General features: G+C 68.1%; 1 protein-coding gene across 1 annotated transcript in view; it reads left to right on the top strand.

The window, feature by feature from the left end:
* FES (FES proto-oncogene, tyrosine kinase) overlaps positions 1-17,919 on the top strand; it is a 49,522-nt gene that overhangs the window by 19,209 nt on the left and 12,394 nt on the right. Inside the window, 6 exon segments of the mRNA XM_089781870.1 lie at positions 339-501; positions 1,312-1,395; positions 3,109-3,318; positions 9,739-9,861; positions 11,963-12,016; positions 14,521-14,639. Coding sequence (XP_089637996.1) covers positions 339-501; positions 1,312-1,395; positions 3,109-3,318; positions 9,739-9,861; positions 11,963-12,016; positions 14,521-14,639 — 753 coding nt within the window.

The raw sequence follows: 17,919 nt of genomic DNA, 5'->3' as shown, positions 1-17,919 counted from the left end.
GGTCTGGGCGGAGGGAGGGGGCCGGGCGGAGGGGAGCGGGGGGCCGGGTCTGGGCGGAGGGGAGGGGCCGGGCGGAGGGGGAGCGGGGGGGCCGGGTCTGGGCGGAGGGGAGGGGGCCGGGCGGAGGGAGGGGGGGGCCGGGTCTGGGCGGAGGGAGGGGGCCGGGCGGAGGGGGAGCGGGGGGGCCGGGTCTGGGCGGAGGGGAGGGGGCCGGGCGGAGGGGCGGGGGGGCCGGGTCTGGGCGGAGGGGAGGGGGCCGGGCGGGGGGAGGGGGGGCCGGGCGGAGGGGAGCGGGGGGCGGGGCCGGCTCTGAGATGCGCCTGTTGCTGGCGGCGCAGGGTTCACCTGCTGGGGAGGCGCCAGGCCCTGCAGGAGGCGCAGCAGCAGCTCCAGGTGGCTCTGTGCGCCCAGGCCAAGCTGCAGGCCCAGCGGGACCTTCTGCGCCGCACCCTGGACCAGCTGGACCAGCTGCAGGACGACGGGCAGTCCCTGTCCCCCACGGTGAGTGTGCCCCCGTGCCAGCGCCCCCCCCCCCCAGCCCTGCCCCTGCCCTCCCAGCCCTGCCCCCCAGCGCCCCCGCCCTGCCCCCACGGCCCCCCAGCCCCCCAGCCCTCCCTGCCCTGCCCCCCCCAGTCCCTGTCCCCCACGGTGAGTGTGCCCCCGTGCCAGCGCCCCCCGCCCTGCCCCCAGCGGCCCCCCCGCCACCCCCCAGCGCCCCCCCCGCCCTGCCCCCCAGCGCCCCCTCCGCCCTGCCCCCCCAGCGCCCCTCCCAGCCCTGCCCCTGCAGGACAACGGGCAGTCCCTCTCCCCCACGGTGAGTGTGCCCCCGTGCCATCACCCCACTGCCCTGCCCCACCCCACCTCCCAGCACTGCCCCTGCAGGACAACGGGCAGTCCCTCTCCCCCACGGTGAGTGTGCCCCCGTGCCATCACCCCACTGCCCTGCCCCACCCCACCTCCCAGCACTGCCCCTGCAGGACAACGGGCAGTCCCTCTCCCCCACGGTGAGTGTGCCCCCGTGCCATCACCCCACTGCCCTGCCCCACCCCACCTCCCAGCACTGCCCCCCACCGTCCTGCTCCCCAGAGTCGTGCCCCCCTCCCAGCCCTGCCCCCCAGTGCCCTGCCCGGCATAGCACCTATCCCTCCCCAGAGCCCCACCTCACAGCCCTGCCTCACGCCAGCCCCCCCCAGCGCCCCGCCCCGCCCTGCCCAGCTCTGGCCTCGGCCTTGCTCGGAGAAGTGGGTGCTGCTATGTGCTGAGCGCAGCTCCCCCCCCGGCCCTCGGCTCACCCATCTCTGCCCCCGGCAGGAGCCAGAGCCGGAGCGCCCAGGAGCCAGAGCGCTGGAGACCCTCAAGAATCACATCTCGGGCATCTTCCGGCCCAAGTACTCGGTGAGTGCCCCGAGCCGCTGCCTGCCCGCCCCGCCCTGCCCCATGTCTCCCCTCCCCCGCCCCGCCCCTGCCCCCTCCCCCGCCCCGCCCTGCCCCATGTCTCCCCTCCCCCGCCCCGCCCCGCCCCCATGTCTCCCCTCCCCCGCCCCGCCCCTACGTCTCCCCTCCCCCGCCCTGCCCCATGTCTCCCCTCCCCCGCCCCGCCCTGCCCCATGTCTCCCCTCCCCCCGCCCCGCCCTGCCCCATGTCTCCCCTCCCCCGCCCCGCCCTGCCCCATGTCTCCCCTCCCCCGCCCCGCCCCTACGTCTCCCCTCCCCCGCCCCGCCCTGCCCCATGTCTCCCCTCCCCTCCCCCGCCCCCCCCTACCCTGCCCCATGTCTCCCCTCCCCCGCCCCGCCCCTCTCTCCCCCTCCCCCCGCCCTGCCCCATGTCTCCCCTCCCCCGCCCCGCCCTGCCCCATGTCTCCCCTCCCCCGCCCCGCCCCTACGTCTCCCCTCCCCTCCCCCGCCCTGCTCTTCCCTCTCCTATCCCCTCCCCCGCCCTGCCCCTACGTCTCCCCTCCCCCGCCCCGCCCTGCCCCTACGACTCCCCTCCCCCCGCCCCACCCTGCCCCTCCCTCCTCCTCTCCCCCCCCCGCCCTGCCCCTACGTCTCCCCTCCCCTCCCCCACCCTGCTCTTCCCTCTCCTATCCCCTCCCCCGCCCTGCCCCTATGTCTCCCCTCCCCTTCCCCCGCCCTGCCCTTCCCTCTCTTATCCCCTCCCCCGCCCTGCCCCTACGTCTCCCCTCCCCCGCCCTTCCCTCTCCTATCCCCTCCCCCGCCCTGCCCTTCCCTCTCCTATCCCCTCCCCCCGCCCTGCCCCTATGTCTCCCCTCCCCTTCCCCTGCCCTTCCCCTCTCTTATCCCCTCCCCCGCCCTGCCCCTATGTCTCCCCTCCCCCCGCCCTTCCCTCTCCTATCCCCTCCCCCGCCCTGCCCCTACGTCTCCCCCTTCCCCTCCCCCGCCCTGCCCCTACGTCTCCCCTCCCCCACCCTGCCCCTATGTCTCCCCCCCCCCCCCCCGCCCTTCCCTCTCCTATCCCCTCCCCCCGCCCTGCCCCCGTATCCCCCCCCCGCCCCGCCCTGTCCCTACATCTCCCCTCCCCTCACCCACCCTGCTCTTCCCTCTCCTATCCCCTCCCCCACCCTGCTCCAATGTCTCCGCTCCCCTCCCCCGCCCTTCCCTCTCCTATCCCCTCCCCCGCCCTGCCCCTATGTCTCCCCTCCCCCCCCCGCCCTGCCCTTCCCTCTCTTATCCCCTCCCCCGCCCTGCCCCTAAGTCTCCCCTTCCCTGCCCCATGTCTCCCCTCCCCCTACCTTTCCCCTTTCCTCCCCTCCCCTCCCCCGCCCTGCCCCATATCTTCCCTCCCCCGCCCTGCCCTTACCTCACCTATCCCTTTCCCTTCCTCACCCCTCCCTACCTCTCCGCTTCCCTCCCCCACACCAGTGCATCCCCTCCCCCCGCCCTACCCACCTCCTTCCTTACCCAGCCCTGCTCCCTCCCCTTCCCACCGCTCCCCCCCGCCCCACTATCTCCCTCCCCCATTGCGCTAAACAACCCACCCATTCCCGCCCCAGTGCCCTGGCCCTCCCCCACCCGTCTCCTGAGCCCTCGGTCTGGGGGAGCAGGGCCCGGAGGTCCCGCTGGGCTCGCCCCTGAGCCTGTCTGTCTCCAGCTGCCGCCCCCGGTGCCGCTGCTCCCCGAGGTGCAGAAGCCCCTGTGCGAGCAGGCCTGGTACCACGGCGCCATCCCCCGGGCGGAGGTGCAGGAGCTGCTGCTGCAGCGCGGGGACTTCCTGGTGCGGGAGAGCCAGGGCAAGCAGGAGTACGTGCTGAGCGTGCTGTGGGACGGGCAGCCCCGGCACTTCATCATCCAGGCCTGCCAGGTGAGCGGGCCGGGGGCCGGGGCCGGGCCGGGCCGGGCGCGGCTTTGCAGGCAGCCCCAGGCCCCAACCTCCCGCTCGCTGGGCGCGGGGTGGGGCGCTTTCCTGCTGCTCCCTGAGCCCCGTTGGGCCCTTGTCCCAGCCCCTCGCCAGTGCCTGGTGTGCTGGGCCGGGCCGGGTCTGGGCACCGCTCGGGGCAAATTGCTCAAAACCAGGGCTGGAGACCTTCAAACAGGCCACAAACACCCCTCAGACACCCCATCTCTCCCTGTGCCACAGCCAGCCCTGGGCCTAACACACAGGTGAGGGGCTGTAGAACCCAACCTCAGCTCCCCCGAACGGATCCTCCCGGTCCCAGATCCCCGGTCAGTTTGCACTCTGGCTCTCCCCCACAAGACCTCGCGGGCCGGTCCTTTAGCATCTACACTCGAAAGAGTTATTACCAAGAGAAAGAAAAGCCCGAGAGTCAGGTCGCTAAGGAGAATACGTGACCTGCACCAGTTGCCGAGTTCTGGGCAGGCCTCATCACCGCAAGGTCGTCACAGAGACAAGATCCTTGCCGGTTTTACAAACCCGCGGGAAAGCTTGGTAAGAGCCACAGCGGATCGGATCTGCTTTTGCAGCATGATCCCGTGTGTCAGGTGGTCATGCCCAGAGCAATGAAAATGGTAAAGTTGTCCAGGCCAGCTCTGGCAAGTGTCTGAAATCCAATTAGCACCGAGTTAATTCTCATCCCCCATAGTGTAGGCATCTTGGCCCTTAGCCATGAAAACGTCATGGTGGTGTGCCTCAGTTTCCCTTTCCACACAGCATATTATGGCTGGAAAGAAGTTCCAAGACCAGTTCCAGGCCTTAACTGTGAAATCTCAACATCACAGGGTCCTTTAACAGCCAGTCTGTCCTTGGTACAACTCTTGTCGGGTTCAATGGTTTTCCAAAGCAGCCCGCGCATTGTCCATGTTTACAGTTCTTGGTGCCAACAGCCCATTGGTTACAAAAGTTAACACGAGTACCCGGGACAGCTCCGTCTCCAGTGGATATCGACGCCACTGGCTGTCAACATGCCACGTCTTTGGCTCCATCCCCTTGTAGTTTTGGCCCTTCAGGTTTAAACTGCAATTTTCCTTTGCCAAAGCAAATTTGGCCCTTCCCCCTTGCCCTGTGGGCTCCAAACCTGAGGTCTCTGGCTTAACCAAGACAAAGGGCTGGCTGGGTGTGTCCTCCCTGTTCACAATGGGCTTGGCGTTTTCATTCTCCCCCCAGTCAGCTGGGTAACAATAACAAGCCATAAATTTACAAAATCTCTGTCCTTTCACCTCCAACCTCTGCTCCCACATGGAACCAGTTAAGTTCCCTGATCAGTTACGAGTGTCCACCGTGTCCAGAGATGGGAGCGTAACCGCCATCTCCTGCATCCTGGGGAGAGTGACACACAGCCGTTCTGCTCTGCACACTTGGCTACACAGCCCTTCTCCTGAATCGGAGACACTCACTGTCCACCCTCCTCGGGCACCCGGGAGCAACCCTGTCCCGACCACACTGGCTTCCCAGCAAGCTGGCCACACAGTCACTTGGTTAGCACAAGCCTGCTCCAATCCGCGGGCTGTCTCTGCCTCACCTGGAACAACCCTCAGTCCCTCGGAGACCTCTCCACTGCGCCAAGCACAGCCAGGGCTCTCTTCCCCGTGAGCTTCCTTCACCGCAGCCCCCCCGCCCCTGGCCCTGCTGAGCCCCAAGCAGCTCCTGAGATCCCCTTGCCCCCGAGCCATCTCTGGCCCCTCCGGCGATTCCTAGGCAGCCCCCGCAGGCGGATGCGTGAGACACGAGGCTGGAGATGCCTCCCTCGGGCGAAACACAAGCCTGTCTGATCTCCGGGATCCGGGCGAGACACTGCCTGGATCTACCCCAGTCGCAGCATCCCTCCCCAGCAGACACCGACCTAGGGCCACCCCGTCTGGGCCTTAGCCGTATCCAGACCCAACTCGGACAACAGCCCTGCTCTCAGCCATCACAGGCGGAGGGGCGCCTTCTGCAGGCACAGGACAGGAGGAAACCCTCCCCTGTCTACACTGCAGCCCCAGTTCGAACTAGGGTGGTTAATGGCGGCATTCCAAGTTGCAAATGAAGCCCAGGATTTAAATATCCCAGGCGTCATTTGCATCTTGCTGGGCGCCGCCATTTTTAAATCCCCGGTAGTTCGGACTCCCTGCCCGCGGCTACACGCGGCTACACGCGGCTACACGCGGCTACACGCGGCACGGACTAGGTAGTTTGCATTAGGCTTTCTAATTCGAACTATCATTCCACCTTGTTCCACGAACTACCGGGAATTTAAAAATGGCGGCGCCCAGCAAGATGCAAATGAAGTCCTGGATATTCAAATCCCGGGCTTCATTTGCAACTCCGGTTGCCTACATTAACCACCCTAGTTCGCACTAGGGAGCTAGTGTAGACACACCCAGACAGAGGACCAGAGCTCGTCTCTCCTTCGCCCCAGCACCCCTGGCTGATCTCAGGCACACGGCCCGGGACTGAGCCAGCTTCCTTCACTGACACACTGCCCCTCCCAGCAGCCAAACTGCCAGTCTCCACACACTGCTCCCTCGCACGACTCGCTTCCCGCTTGTGCAAGTGCAGTTTCACAAGCACCACCAGCCAACAGCCCATCCCCCTCCAGAACTTTATCTTCTTCCTCAGTGGGGAATTCAGCCCGGCCACCCCCTGCAACCTGCCCCCGAGGGGCATTGCCCTGACCCCTGGGCTCTTCCTGCCCCGCTTCTGGTCCCAGCCTCACCCCTGAGGCATCAGACAGGCCCCAGAACCCTCCCTCCCAGGCCCGCTGCTCCCCTGCACCGGCACACGGCCACCGGCCTCAGGCAAACATTTCAGGAACTCCCCTTGGTCACAGCAGAAGCGGCCAGCCACAGACACCTGCCCGGGTCACACGCACACCCAGTGCAGCCCTCCGCTAGCTGCAGGGGAGAGAGGCGTTGCATGCATGCTCTGGGGCTGGCTAAGGCATCAGCCGGGTTAGACACGTCTGCCCTGCCAGAATCCCCCGCACAGCCCAGGGCGACACACCGAACTCCCAGGGGCACGCAGGCTCTTCCGCTCTTCTATCCTCTGCAGCTGAAGTTCAAGTCTGGCAGCTCTCTCATTGGCCTGTCTGATCCTTCGGCCCGGCCCGGCCCGGCCCTCCTCTGTGTGTGCTCAGGCTCGCGTCTGCTCCCCCAGCAGCTTCTCTTCCTGCCTCAGCCACGCTCTGCCTGGCCCGCAGACGGATCCCTCCCGTTCTTGATTTTGGTGTTGCGATCCCCTCGCTGCACCCTGCCTGCTCCTTTCTTCTGCAGCGTCTCTGCCGCTCCCGAAGAGCTCAGCTGTGGCCCAACGCCAGGCCTCCAGCGCCTCTGCCGACTCATCGCAGCTGCTCTTTACCCAGCCGAGCTCTCAGCGCCAAACCGAATGTAGCAGAGCGGAGTCCTGACCCAAAGCTCACTTGACCAAGTTCTGCGGGTCCTGCCGACTACGCCACTGGGCCGGGCCAGGTCTGGGCGCCACTGAGGGCTCCGCCCAGGACAAGTGGCTCAAAACCAGGGCTCCTTGCAGCCCCAGACTGGAGACAGACCAGTCCCACCGAGCACTTCAGCTGCCAATCCGGCCGGCAGGAACCCCCCGAGCCAAACCCCTCGGGCACCCCAGCTCTCCCTGGGCCCCAGTCAGCCCCCGGCCTAACACAGGTGAGGGGCTACAGGACCCATCTCCCCTCCCCCGAACGGGTTCTCCCAAGAAACCAGCCACAGGTCCTAGGGCAGTTTGCACTTGGGATCTTACCCACAAGGTCATGCTGAGCCCGTCCTTTAGAATCTAAATTCACACGCTAATGGACTCAATCTTGATTGGGGTTGGAGGGTGCTCACAGCTCTGAGCGGTACCCTTCCTGTCCCAGCAATCTGTCTATTGACTTTGATCTTCATCTGCTGAGGTTGAGCACCCATTCTCCAGGTACTTAAAGAAAAAAACAGGAAGGGGGGAGGGAGACAAAGCATCATATCCCCCCCCCCCCCCCGACACACACACTTTCCCTTCTCCTATTTATTTCAAGTTTTCAAATCCCCTACTCATAACTCCGGTCATCTGAAGACGTGGGCTGCACCCACGAAAGCTCATGATCCCATCGACAGGATTTGTTAGTCTATAGAGTGCTACCAGACCATTGGTTGGTTTCTTCTGTAAGGGTCTGTCTACACTAGCCCCTAGTTCGAACTAGGGCGGTAATGTAGGCAACCGGAGTTGCAAATGAAGCCCGGGATTTGAATTTCCCGGGCTTCATTTGCATAAAGCCGGGCGCCGCCATTTTTAAATGTCCGCTAGTGCAGACTCCGTGCTGCGCGGCTACACACGGCACGGACTAGGTAGTTTGGACTAGGCTTCCTAATCTGAACTACCGTTACTCCTCGTGAAATGGGGAGGAAGCCTAGTCCGAACTACCAAGTCCGTGCCGTGTGTAGCCGCGCGGCACGGAGTCCGCACTAGTGGACATTTAAAAATGGCGGCACCCGGCTTTATGCAAATGAAGCCTGGGAAATTCAAATCCCGGGCTTCATTTGCTACTCCGGTTGCCTACATTACCGCCCTAGTTCGAACTAGGGGCTAGTGTAGACAGACCCTAACAGACTAACTTGGCTACCCCCTGAAGCTCCTAAAAGCTAAAGGTTTATCACTGAAAGAAAGCAAAGCATGAAAGTGAGGTTGTTAAGGAGAATACATGACACGCACCGAATTGCCCAGTTCTCGATACAGGCTCTCAGCAGAGATGTTACAAACTGCCAGCTTAGAAGTCTCTGGTTACATCCTATGTCAGGATGGGTCAGCATCCCTCCCCAGCCCTGTCCCTCGAAAGGCTGCACCCGGGATCAGTAGCAAGATCACAGACAAGATGGAGACGCCCTCATGGCACTTTATATCCATTCCCGGTGACTCCCAAGCTGGAGCGGGTCACGTGGTCAAGTGACCTGTCTCTGTTCCACACGCCGGCAGCCATTACGCCCCGGCTGGTTGCAGGTTTCCAGACGCATCCCTCAGGTGTATTGGCCTCTCCGAGAGCCGCTGTCCTCGAAGCCGTGCTAATTAGCACAGTCCTTCCTTGGACAGTCCTTCCGTGCAGCAGCAGGCCAGGCAGAGAACGGTCACAGGACCAGCCCCGAGTCCATAGTCGTAGCTCCGCAGCGCACAGAGTCAGGAGAGCGTGAGCTTTCATTTGACAGCTCCCATGGCCCCTTGTACAGACTTTGGGACAGCCCTCCCATGGGTGCAGCAGAGACCTGGCTGCACCCCTTAAAATCCAGCAGCCAGGGAGGCGGAAAGGGCTGGCTGGCACTGCCCTGCACGCCGTGGCTTTGCCCGGGGTGTTATGCTTATAAGCAGGGCTCGCCAGCCGCGCAGTTTCCCGTGGTTCTGCGCATGCGCTGATCACTCTGCGCCAGCTCTTCCAGGTCGTAATCTCCTCGCCACGGGCAAGTCGATGACATTGTTTGTCGAGCCCTGCTGATAAGAAGACGAGACCAGGAGATTGGTGCAAGTCGCTCCATCTTTTATAGCACTTTTCTCCCATTCAGGTCTATGCATTTTGCTTCATCAGCTCTTAATCAATCCCCATCCGTTCTGCTTCATCCCTGTGTCTCTGGGAGTTCTTCTTTGCTCTGACATCGTGTGTTGGTGTCTCCTTCCCAGGGTTATTCCCAGGCTGCCTTGTTTGTAACAGAGCACTTGCTTTTTAACACTCCAAGGCCGGCCATATGGCCTCTGTCGGTCTGCTTTGTACTGGGCCCAATTTGTGGTACCTTGGTGCCTCTGAGTCTTCCAGTCCCCTCCCCTCATCCACCGTCTGAACTCTGAAAGTGTTGTCTCCAAACACTCACACTCCATTCACTCCCCCTCCCAGGAACTACACAATCAGTCCGCACATGGGAAAGGGACACATTGTCCATACAACAGGTATCAGTCTCATTCCTGGCACAAAGCTTCTATTCGTATCCACTGCTAAGGTTTGATGATATTTTCTTCACAACACAATCTACATTCTTGACTCCTAAGAGCGGCAGTGTGATCCCGCTGAATCACAAGGGCCCTGCTGAGCTTTCTCTCTTGACATCAGCGACAACCACAAGCAGTGTGCCTGGTGGATCTTTATTAGCGCCTAGAAGACTGCTCCTCCCTGCTACCCGGAGAGGGGCTGGCAGAGTTAGAATTGCGTCATCTTTATTTTCACACGCCCCATTAAGCGCCTCAGACAAACCTGTGGGCTGCAGGGAGTGCTGGGGGGTGGACGGGGGAGGCTGGGGAAAGGGGGGGTGTAGGGGCGGGTGGGGCTGCGTGAGCAGGGCTGGCACGGGGGTGAGAGCCCAGCCACTCCTCCTCTCCCAGGACATGTACCGGCTGGAGGGGGACGGCTTCCCCAGCATCCCGCTGCTCATCGACCACTTCCTGCAGTCCCACCAGCCCATCACCAAGAGAAGCGGAATCACCCTGGCCAGGGCCGTCCCCAAGGTACCGTGTCTGGCGGGGACCATGGGCCAGGAGGGCCCCACAGACCACGGGTCGGAGGGGCCCGGCCAGGTTCCTTGTTAAGCGAGGTGGAGTGATGGGTGTCAGTGGGCTCCACCGATCCCCCACACCCGTAGCCTAGCAACCGACTGACTGTCGTGGGAGACCCCCGCCCCCGGCAGGTACAGACAGCTACCCCTCACTGCTGCCATGCCTGGGTGGGGCCCTGTGGGGAGTGGGGCCACGGTCTCCCAGAGAGCCGGCGGTCCCGTGTGCTTTCCACTCATGTCCAGTGCCGATGGCTTCTGCCCCGGGCCTGTTCTCAACGCCTGCTTTGTGCTCTCAGCCCTGTTCGTGCCACGTTCTGTGAGCAGGAGTGTCACAGCGGGTGGGGGCGTCACCGGGCCTGCACCCCTGGGACATAGAGGCGACTGTATTCACTCCTGTAGTCCCTGTATTCACCCGGTTTGCTTTGTTGTGTGTGAGATTCTACTGTCCTGGGCTGTTCTGGAGTAACTCTGGGTGCGTGCCTCAGTTTCCCTGGGCACTGCGCACGAGGAGGGGAGGCCGGGCCCGGCACTGGGGCAGTGTGTTCAGTCTCACGGCCTGAGGCCCAGGTGAGCGCAGATAGCACCTTGGGCCTGGAAGCAGGACGAGGCGGGGGGGGGGCTGCCTGGGGGCTGAGACTAGTTGCTGGGGGTGAGTTTAGTTTCTCAGCTGGTTTAGGGAGAGGGGAGTCTAGCTGGCTGGGGGGGCGGGCAGGGGCGCTGGCCCCCCCTACCCCCAAGATGGATTGTACTGACTGCCCTGGTTCCTGGAACAAGTCTGTGCTGTGTCCCTGGGAACCAGTAACCCTTCTCTTCTCCCTGCCGCCTGAGACTCCCCCTGGCTGTGGAGGGGGGCAGGGCCCGGCGACTCCCCCGCACCCCGTGACAACCCCCACCCGCGGCCCGGGGACTCTCAGGCGGCAGGTAGACGAGAAGGTCTGTGGGGTCCCAGGGACACGGCCTAGCCCAGACTTGTTACAGGAGCCGGGGCAGCCGGCCCAGCCCAGCCTGGGGACGGGGCCCGGAGCCAGGGTCCTCGGCTCCCTGCCCCCCAAGCTAGAGCCCTGCAGGCAGCCCCGCCCCCAGGCTCAGGTTACGGCCGCCGGAGCCCTTGTGCAGCCCGGGCGGCCCCGCAGGGAGTCACACCCACGGCTCCCGTCCCCAGCCCAGGGAAACTGAGGCACCCACAGAGCAGCGCAGGAGAGTAGGACTCAATACAGCACGACCAAGTGACCACAACCCCCGTGCGCCACAAGAGGCTGCCTCTGCCTCTGCCTCTGCCCCACAGCGAAGCTTTGTGCCCCCTGCCACGTGTCCACTGACAGCCTGGGCCCTCCTGCTACCACACGTGCTGGGGGCATCCCGCTCAGGGCTCTGCAGGGGGGGGGATCCCCGCTCAGGGCTCTGCAGGGGGGGGAGGGGATCCCCGCTCAGGGCTCTGCGGGGGGGGGCATCCTGCTCAGGGCTCTGCGGGGGGGGGGGATCCCCGCTCAGGGCTCTGCGGGGGGGGGGAGGGGATCCCCGCTCAGGGCTCTGCTGGGGGGCATCCCGCCCAGGGCTCTGTGGGGGGGGGGGAAGGGGATCCCCGCTCAGGGCTCTGCGGGGGGGGGATCCCCGCTCAGGGCTCTGCGGGGGGGGGGAGGGGATCCCCGCTCAGGGCTCTGCTGGGGGCATCCCGCCCAGGGCTCTGTGGGGGGGGGAAGGGGATCCCCGCTCAGGGCTCTGCTGGGGGGGGCATCCCGCTCAGGGCTCTGCTGGGGGGGAGGGGATCCCCGCTCAGGGCTCTGCGGGGGGGGGGAGGGGATCCCCGCTCAGGGCTCTGTGGGGGGGGGAGGGGATCCCCGCTCAGGGCTCTGCGGGGGGGGGGGACTTATGGCCAAGGGCAGCTGAAAGTCTCCGGGGAAACGGGCCTGGGTCTCTGTTGTTGGGAGATTTGTTAAGTGGGGACGACGCGGAAGGTCTGAGCCCATGGGGTGCCCCCCCGCGCCCTGCGTCTGCAGGCAGAGCCGGGGCAGAGGGGCTGGGCCCGCCCTTTGACTCCTGCCTCCCTTCCCCAGGACAAGTGGGTGCTGAACCACGAGGACGTGCTGCTGGGCGAGCGCATCGGCCGGGTGAGTGCAGGGCACCGCGGGCCGCGCCCCGAAATCCTGCTCTCACCCTGGGGCTCAACATGCCCCCCTCCCTGGGCTCCAGCATAGCCCGGGCTCCGGCGTCACCCCCTCAGTGTAGCCCCTCCCCCCAGGCTCTGGCGTCACCCCCTCAGTGTAGCCCCTCCCCCCAGGCTCTGGCGTCACCCCCTCAGTGTAGCCCCTCCCCCCAGGCTCTGGTGTCACCCCCTCAGTGTAGCCCCTCCCTCCAGGCTCCGGCATCACCCCCTCCCCCCAGGCTCCGGCGTCACCCCCTCAGTGTAGCCCCTCCCCCCAGGCTCCGGCATCACCCCCTCCCCCCAGGCTCCGGCGTCACCCCCTCAGTGTAGCCCCTCCCCCCAGGCTCCGGCGTCACCCCCTCAGTGTAGCCCCTCCCCCCAGGCTCCGGCATCACCCCCTCCCCCCAGGCTCTGGCGTCACCCCCTCAGTGTAGCCCCTCCCCTCCCTGGGCTCCCTTGTGACTTGCAGGCTGCCAGTCTGCAGGGCCTCTGAGCAGAGAAGGACCCTGCCGGGCCTGAGCTCGGTAACTGCCCCCGCAGGACGGGCTCCCCGCCCCTCGGCCCCGGGAACTCGGCTCACTGGCCGGGCAGGCCCAGGTCCCTGGGGCGCTGGTTGCTGAGGCCTGGCAGCCCGGCCTGGGGCGCTGGGCCCCCAAGAACTTCCTGTGGGACCAGGACACCTGGGCCAGCCCTGCTGGGGTGTCACTGTGACGGCGCGTCGGGCCCCCAACCCTGCACCCCCGGAGCAGCAAGAACAGGCTCCCCCAGGCAGTAGAACGGGGGGTTATCGCTGCTCCAGGCGCAGCCCCGCACAGACGGGACGTGGCTACAGGGGTCAGGGCCAGGCAGCCGCAGCCCCCTGAGATGGGTCCCTGGCCCTGGGTTCCAGCCCCTCCTTAGACTGGTTCCTCCATGATTCCAGCCCCAGACTGCCCTTCCCCGACCCTCACCTCCTAGTTCCCTCGCTGCCCTCAACCGGTCAGACCGGTCGGGTCTTACGCAGCCCACCTGCTGGCAGTGCTCTGGACACCGGCCAGTAGGGGTCACCCACAGCCCAGGCCTAGCGACCAGCAAGGTACGGACACTACAGCACAGCTCCGGACCAGCCCTCCCTCCGGCAGCCCCGCCCGGCCTGGCCCGGTGCCACCTGGCCCTTTGCAGCAGCAAAGCCCCGCGGGGCCCCAAGGACCAACCAGTGGGGCCATCGGGGGGTCACACAGCCGGGCCTGGCCGAGCTGAGCTCCCTACAGCCTGGCCCCCACCCCGTCCCCCCAGTCCACCCCGGTGCGTGGCTCGCTGAGCCGGCCCTGTCTCTGGGACGGGCAGCCTGTGTCCCTGACACTCGTGGGCTGCCCGTCCCCGCGCCGGGCCTGGCCGAGCTAGCTCCCTACAGCCTGGCCCCCACCCCGTCCCCCCAGTCCACCCCGGTGCGTGGCTCGCTGAGCCGGCCCTGTCTCTGGGACGGGCAGCCTGTGTCCCTGACACTCGTGGGCTGCCCGTCCCCGCGCCGGGCCTGGCCGAGCTAGCTCCCTACAGCCTGGCCCCCACCCCGTCCCCCCAGTCCACCCCGGTGCGTGGCTCGCTGAGCCGGCCCTGTCTCTGGGACGGGCAGCCTGTGTCCCTGACACTCGTGGGCTGCCCGTCCCCGCGCCGGGCTTGGCCGAGCCGCGGGCCTTGAGTCTGCCTGCAGAGAGCGGCTTCTCTCGGCACGTGGGGCCCGGGGGCCCAGGGGCCCACGGCGGGGGGGGCCAATATGCACATTGGTTTCCATTCAGCACAAGCAATCGGTGGCAGGTGTCTCAGCCCCGCCCCCGCCGGTCAGCACTCGGCCCGGTGCTCTGGCCCTACGCCCCAGGCCTGGCCACTGAGCTACCCTGGCGCTGCCAGGCCGGGAGCCCCCGCGAGCCTGGGGGACTCTGCCTGCGGGCGCCCGCCCTGCGGAGGACCCTGCTGGGGAGGGAGTCGCCCCCTGCTCCCGACTGGCGCCGTCGCCCTGTGCCAGCTCTCCAGCCCCCGGGAGCGCAGAGGGGACACCGGCTCCCAGGGACACCATGCAGCCCTGCCTGGGGAGAGGGGGACCCAATGCCCCAGCTCTGGGCCCTTGCCTGGCCCCCCCGGCCAGCCAGACCCCCCCCAGCCAGCCGGAAAACCAAACTCCCCACCCAGCCCTCCAGGCCGCCCGCCCCCTCCTTCGTCCTGCTTCCAGGCCCAGGGTGCTGAACACACGGCCCCGTGAGTCGGGCCCTCGTCCAGCTAGCGCTGCAGTGCCCGGGGAAACTGAGGCACGCACAGTCACTCCAGAACGGCCCAGGGCAGTAGGGTCACACACGGCAAAGCGAACCGAGGGACTCCCGTCCCCGCCCTCACGCCCTCACCCGCGGGGCGGGCTGGGGGGGGCAGGGCAGACCAGGGCCCGGCCCGGCGGGACTCGGGGAGCAGGGGCAACGCCTGCGTTTGCGTCGTCCGCAGGGGAACTTCGGGGAGGTGCTGAGCGGCCGCCTGCGCGCTGACAACACCCCGGTGGCCGTGAAGTCCTGCCGCGAAACCCTGCCCCCCGAGCTCAAGGCCAAATTCCTGCAGGAAGCCAGGTCTGTACAGAACCCCACAGGTGTCGCAGGCCTCTCCCCGGCCCCACTGGCCTCTCCCCGGCCCCACTGGCCTCTCCCCGGCCCCACTGGCCTCTGCCCCCCAAGCGCCGCGGGCCTCTCCCCGGCCCCACTGGCCTCTCCCCGGCCCCACTGGCCTCTCCCCGGCCCCACTGGCCTCTCCCCCGCCCCACTGGCCTCTCCCCAGCCCCACTGGCCTCTGCCCCCCAAGCGCCGCAGGCCTCTCCCCGGCCCCACTGGCCTCTCCCCGGCCCCACTGGCCTCTGCCCCCCAAGCGCCGCAGGCCTCTCCCCAGCCCCACTGGCCTCTCCCCGGCCCCACTGGCCTCTGCCCCCCAAGCGCCGCAGGCCTCTCCCCGGCCCCACTGGCCTCTGCCCCCCAAGCGCCGCGGGCCTCTCCACGGCCCCACTGGCCTCTCCCCGGCCCCACTGGCCTCTCCCCGGCCCCACTGGCCTCTGCCCCCCAAGCGCCGCGGGCCTCTCCACGGCCCCACTGGCCTCTCCCCGGCCCCACTGGCCTCTCCCCCGCCCCACTGGCCTCTCCCCAGCCCCACTGGCCTCTGCCCCCCAAGCGCCGCAGGCCTCTCCCCAGCCCCACTGGCCTCTCCCCGGCCCCACTGGCCTCTGCCCCCCAAGCGCCGCAGGCCTCTCCCCGGCCCCACTGGCCTCTGCCCCCCAAGCGCCGCGGGCCTCTCCACGGCCCCACTGGCCTCTCCCCGGCCCCACTGGCCTCTCCACGGCCCCACTGGCCTCTGCCCCCCAAGCGCCGCGGGCCTCTCCACGGCCCCACTGGCCTCTCCCCGGCCCCACTGGCCTCTGCCCCCCAAGCGCCGCAGGCCTCTCCCCGGCCCCACTGGCCTCTGCCCCCCAAGCGCCGCAGGCCTCTCCCCGGCCCCACTGGCCTCTCCCCGGCCCCACTGGCCTCTGCCCCCCAAGCGCCGCAGGCCTCTCCCCAGCCCCACTGGCCTCTCCCCGGCCCCACTGGCCTCTGCCCCCCAAGCACCGCAGGCCTCTCCCCGGCCCCACTGGCCTCTCCCCGGCCCCACTGGCCTCTGCCCCCGAAGCGCCGCAGGCCTCTCCCCAGCCCCACTGGCCTCTCCCCGGCCCCACTGGCCTCTGCCCCCCAAGCGCCGCAGGCCTCTCCCCAGCCCCACTGGCCTCTCCCCGGCCCCACTGGCCTCTGCCCCCCAAGCGCCGCAGGCCTCTCCCCGGCCCCACTGGCCTCTCCCCGGCCCCACTGGCCTCTGCCCCCCAAGCGCCGCAGGCCTCTCCCCGGCCCCACTGGCCTCTGCCCCCCAAGTGCCGCGGGCCTCTCCCCAGCCCCACTGGCCTCTGCCCCCCAAGCGCCGCGGGCCTCTCCACGGCCCCACTGGCCTCTCCCCAGCCCCACTGGCCTCTGCCCCCCAAGCGCCGCGGGCCTCTCCACGGCCCCACTGGCCTCTCCCCAGCCCCACTGGCCTCTGCCCCCCAAGCGCCGCGGGCCTCTCCACGGCCCCACTGGCCTCTGCCCCCCAAGTGCCGCGGGCCTCTCCCCAGCCCCACTGGCCTCTGCCCCCCAAGCGCCGCGGGCCTCTCCACGGCCCCACTGGCCTCTCCCCAGCCCCACTGGCCTCTGCCCCCCAAGCGCCGCGGGCCTCTCCACGGCCCCACTGGCCTCTCCCCAGCCCCACTGGCCTCTGCCCCCCAAGCGCCGCGGGCCTCTCCACGGCCCCACTGGCCTCTGCCCCCCAAGCGCCACGGGCCTCTCCCCGGCCCCACTGGCCTCTGCCCCTGGCCCCACTGGCCTCTGCCCCCCAAGCACCGTGGGCCTCTCCCCAGCCCCACTGACCTCTGCCCCCCAAGCGCCACGGGCCTCTCCCCGGCCCCACTGGCCTCTCCCCGGCCCCACTGGCCTCTGCCCCCGAAGCGCCGCAGGCCTCTCCCCAGCCCCACTGGCCTCTCCCCGGCCCCACTGGCCTCTGCCCCCCAAGCGCCGCAGGCCTCTCCCCAGTCCCACTGGCCTCTCCCCGGCCCCACTGGCCTCTGCCCCCCAAGCGCCGCAGGCCTCTCCCCGGCCCCACTGGCCTCTCCCCGGCCCCACTGGCCTCTGCCCCCCAAGCGCCGCAGGCCTCTCCCCGGCCCCACTGGCCTCTGCCCCCCAAGTGCCGCGGGCCTCTCCCCAGCCCCACTGGCCTCTGCCCCCCAAGCGCCGCGGGCCTCTCCACGGCCCCACTGGCCTCTCCCCAGCCCCACTGGCCTCTGCCCCCCAAGCGCCGCGGGCCTCTCCACGGCCCCACTGGCCTCTCCCCAGCCCCACTGGCCTCTGCCCCCCAAGCGCCGCGGGCCTCTCCACGGCCCCACTGGCCTCTGCCCCCCAAGTGCCGCGGGCCTCTCCCCAGCCCCACTGGCCTCTGCCCCCCAAGCGCCGCGGGCCTCTCCACGGCCCCACTGGCCTCTCCCCAGCCCCACTGGCCTCTGCCCCCCAAGCGCCGCGGGCCTCTCCACGGCCCCACTGGCCTCTCCCCAGCCCCACTGGCCTCTGCCCCCCAAGCGCCGCGGGCCTCTCCACGGCCCCACTGGCCTCTGCCCCCCAAGCGCCACGGGCCTCTCCCCGGCCCCACTGGCCTCTGCCCCTGGCCCCACTGGCCTCTGCCCCCCAAGCACCGTGGGCCTCTCCCCAGCCCCACTGACCTCTGCCCCCCAAGCGCCACGGGCCTCTCCCCGGCCCCACTGGCCTCTGCCCCCCAAGCGCCCCAGGCCTCTGCCCCCCAAGTACCCCAGGCCTCTGCCCCCGGCCCCACTGTCCTCTGCCCCACCCAGGCACCGCAGGCCTCTGCCCCCTCTTACACGTTGTGCTGCCCTGGGGTGTCTGCCAGCGGGGGCTTTGGGGACGTGGGCCTTGCTTACACTTCAATCAAAACAGCTTTTCTGGATGAAAATCTTCTCCTGGAGCATGGGGCACCCCTAGCGCTGAGGGCCGGGGGTCCCCATCAGGGTCAGGGGGTCCCCATTAGGGTCAGGGGGTCCCCTCAGAGCCAGGGGGTCCCCATCAGGGTCAGGGGGTCCCCATAGGGCCAGGGGGTCCCCTCAGAGCCAGGGGGTCCCCATCAGGGTCAGGGGGTCCCCATTAGGGTCAGGGGGTCTCCATCAGGGTCAGGGGGTCCCCCTCAGGGTCAGGGGGTCCCCATTAGGGTCAGGGGGTCCCCTCAGAGCCAGGGGGTCTCCATCAGGGTCAGGGGGTCCCCATAGGGCCAGGGTGTCCCCCTCAGGGCCAGGGGGTCCCC

Source organism: Pelodiscus sinensis, chromosome 14 (genome assembly GCF_052426305.1).
Source record: "Pelodiscus sinensis isolate ZL-2025 chromosome 14, ASM5242630v1, whole genome shotgun sequence".
In the NCBI taxonomy this organism is placed as follows: domain Eukaryota; kingdom Metazoa; phylum Chordata; order Testudines; family Trionychidae; genus Pelodiscus; species Pelodiscus sinensis.
The sequence above is the reverse complement of the archived record's forward strand: the minus strand, read 5'-3'. Positions and strand labels throughout refer to the sequence as shown.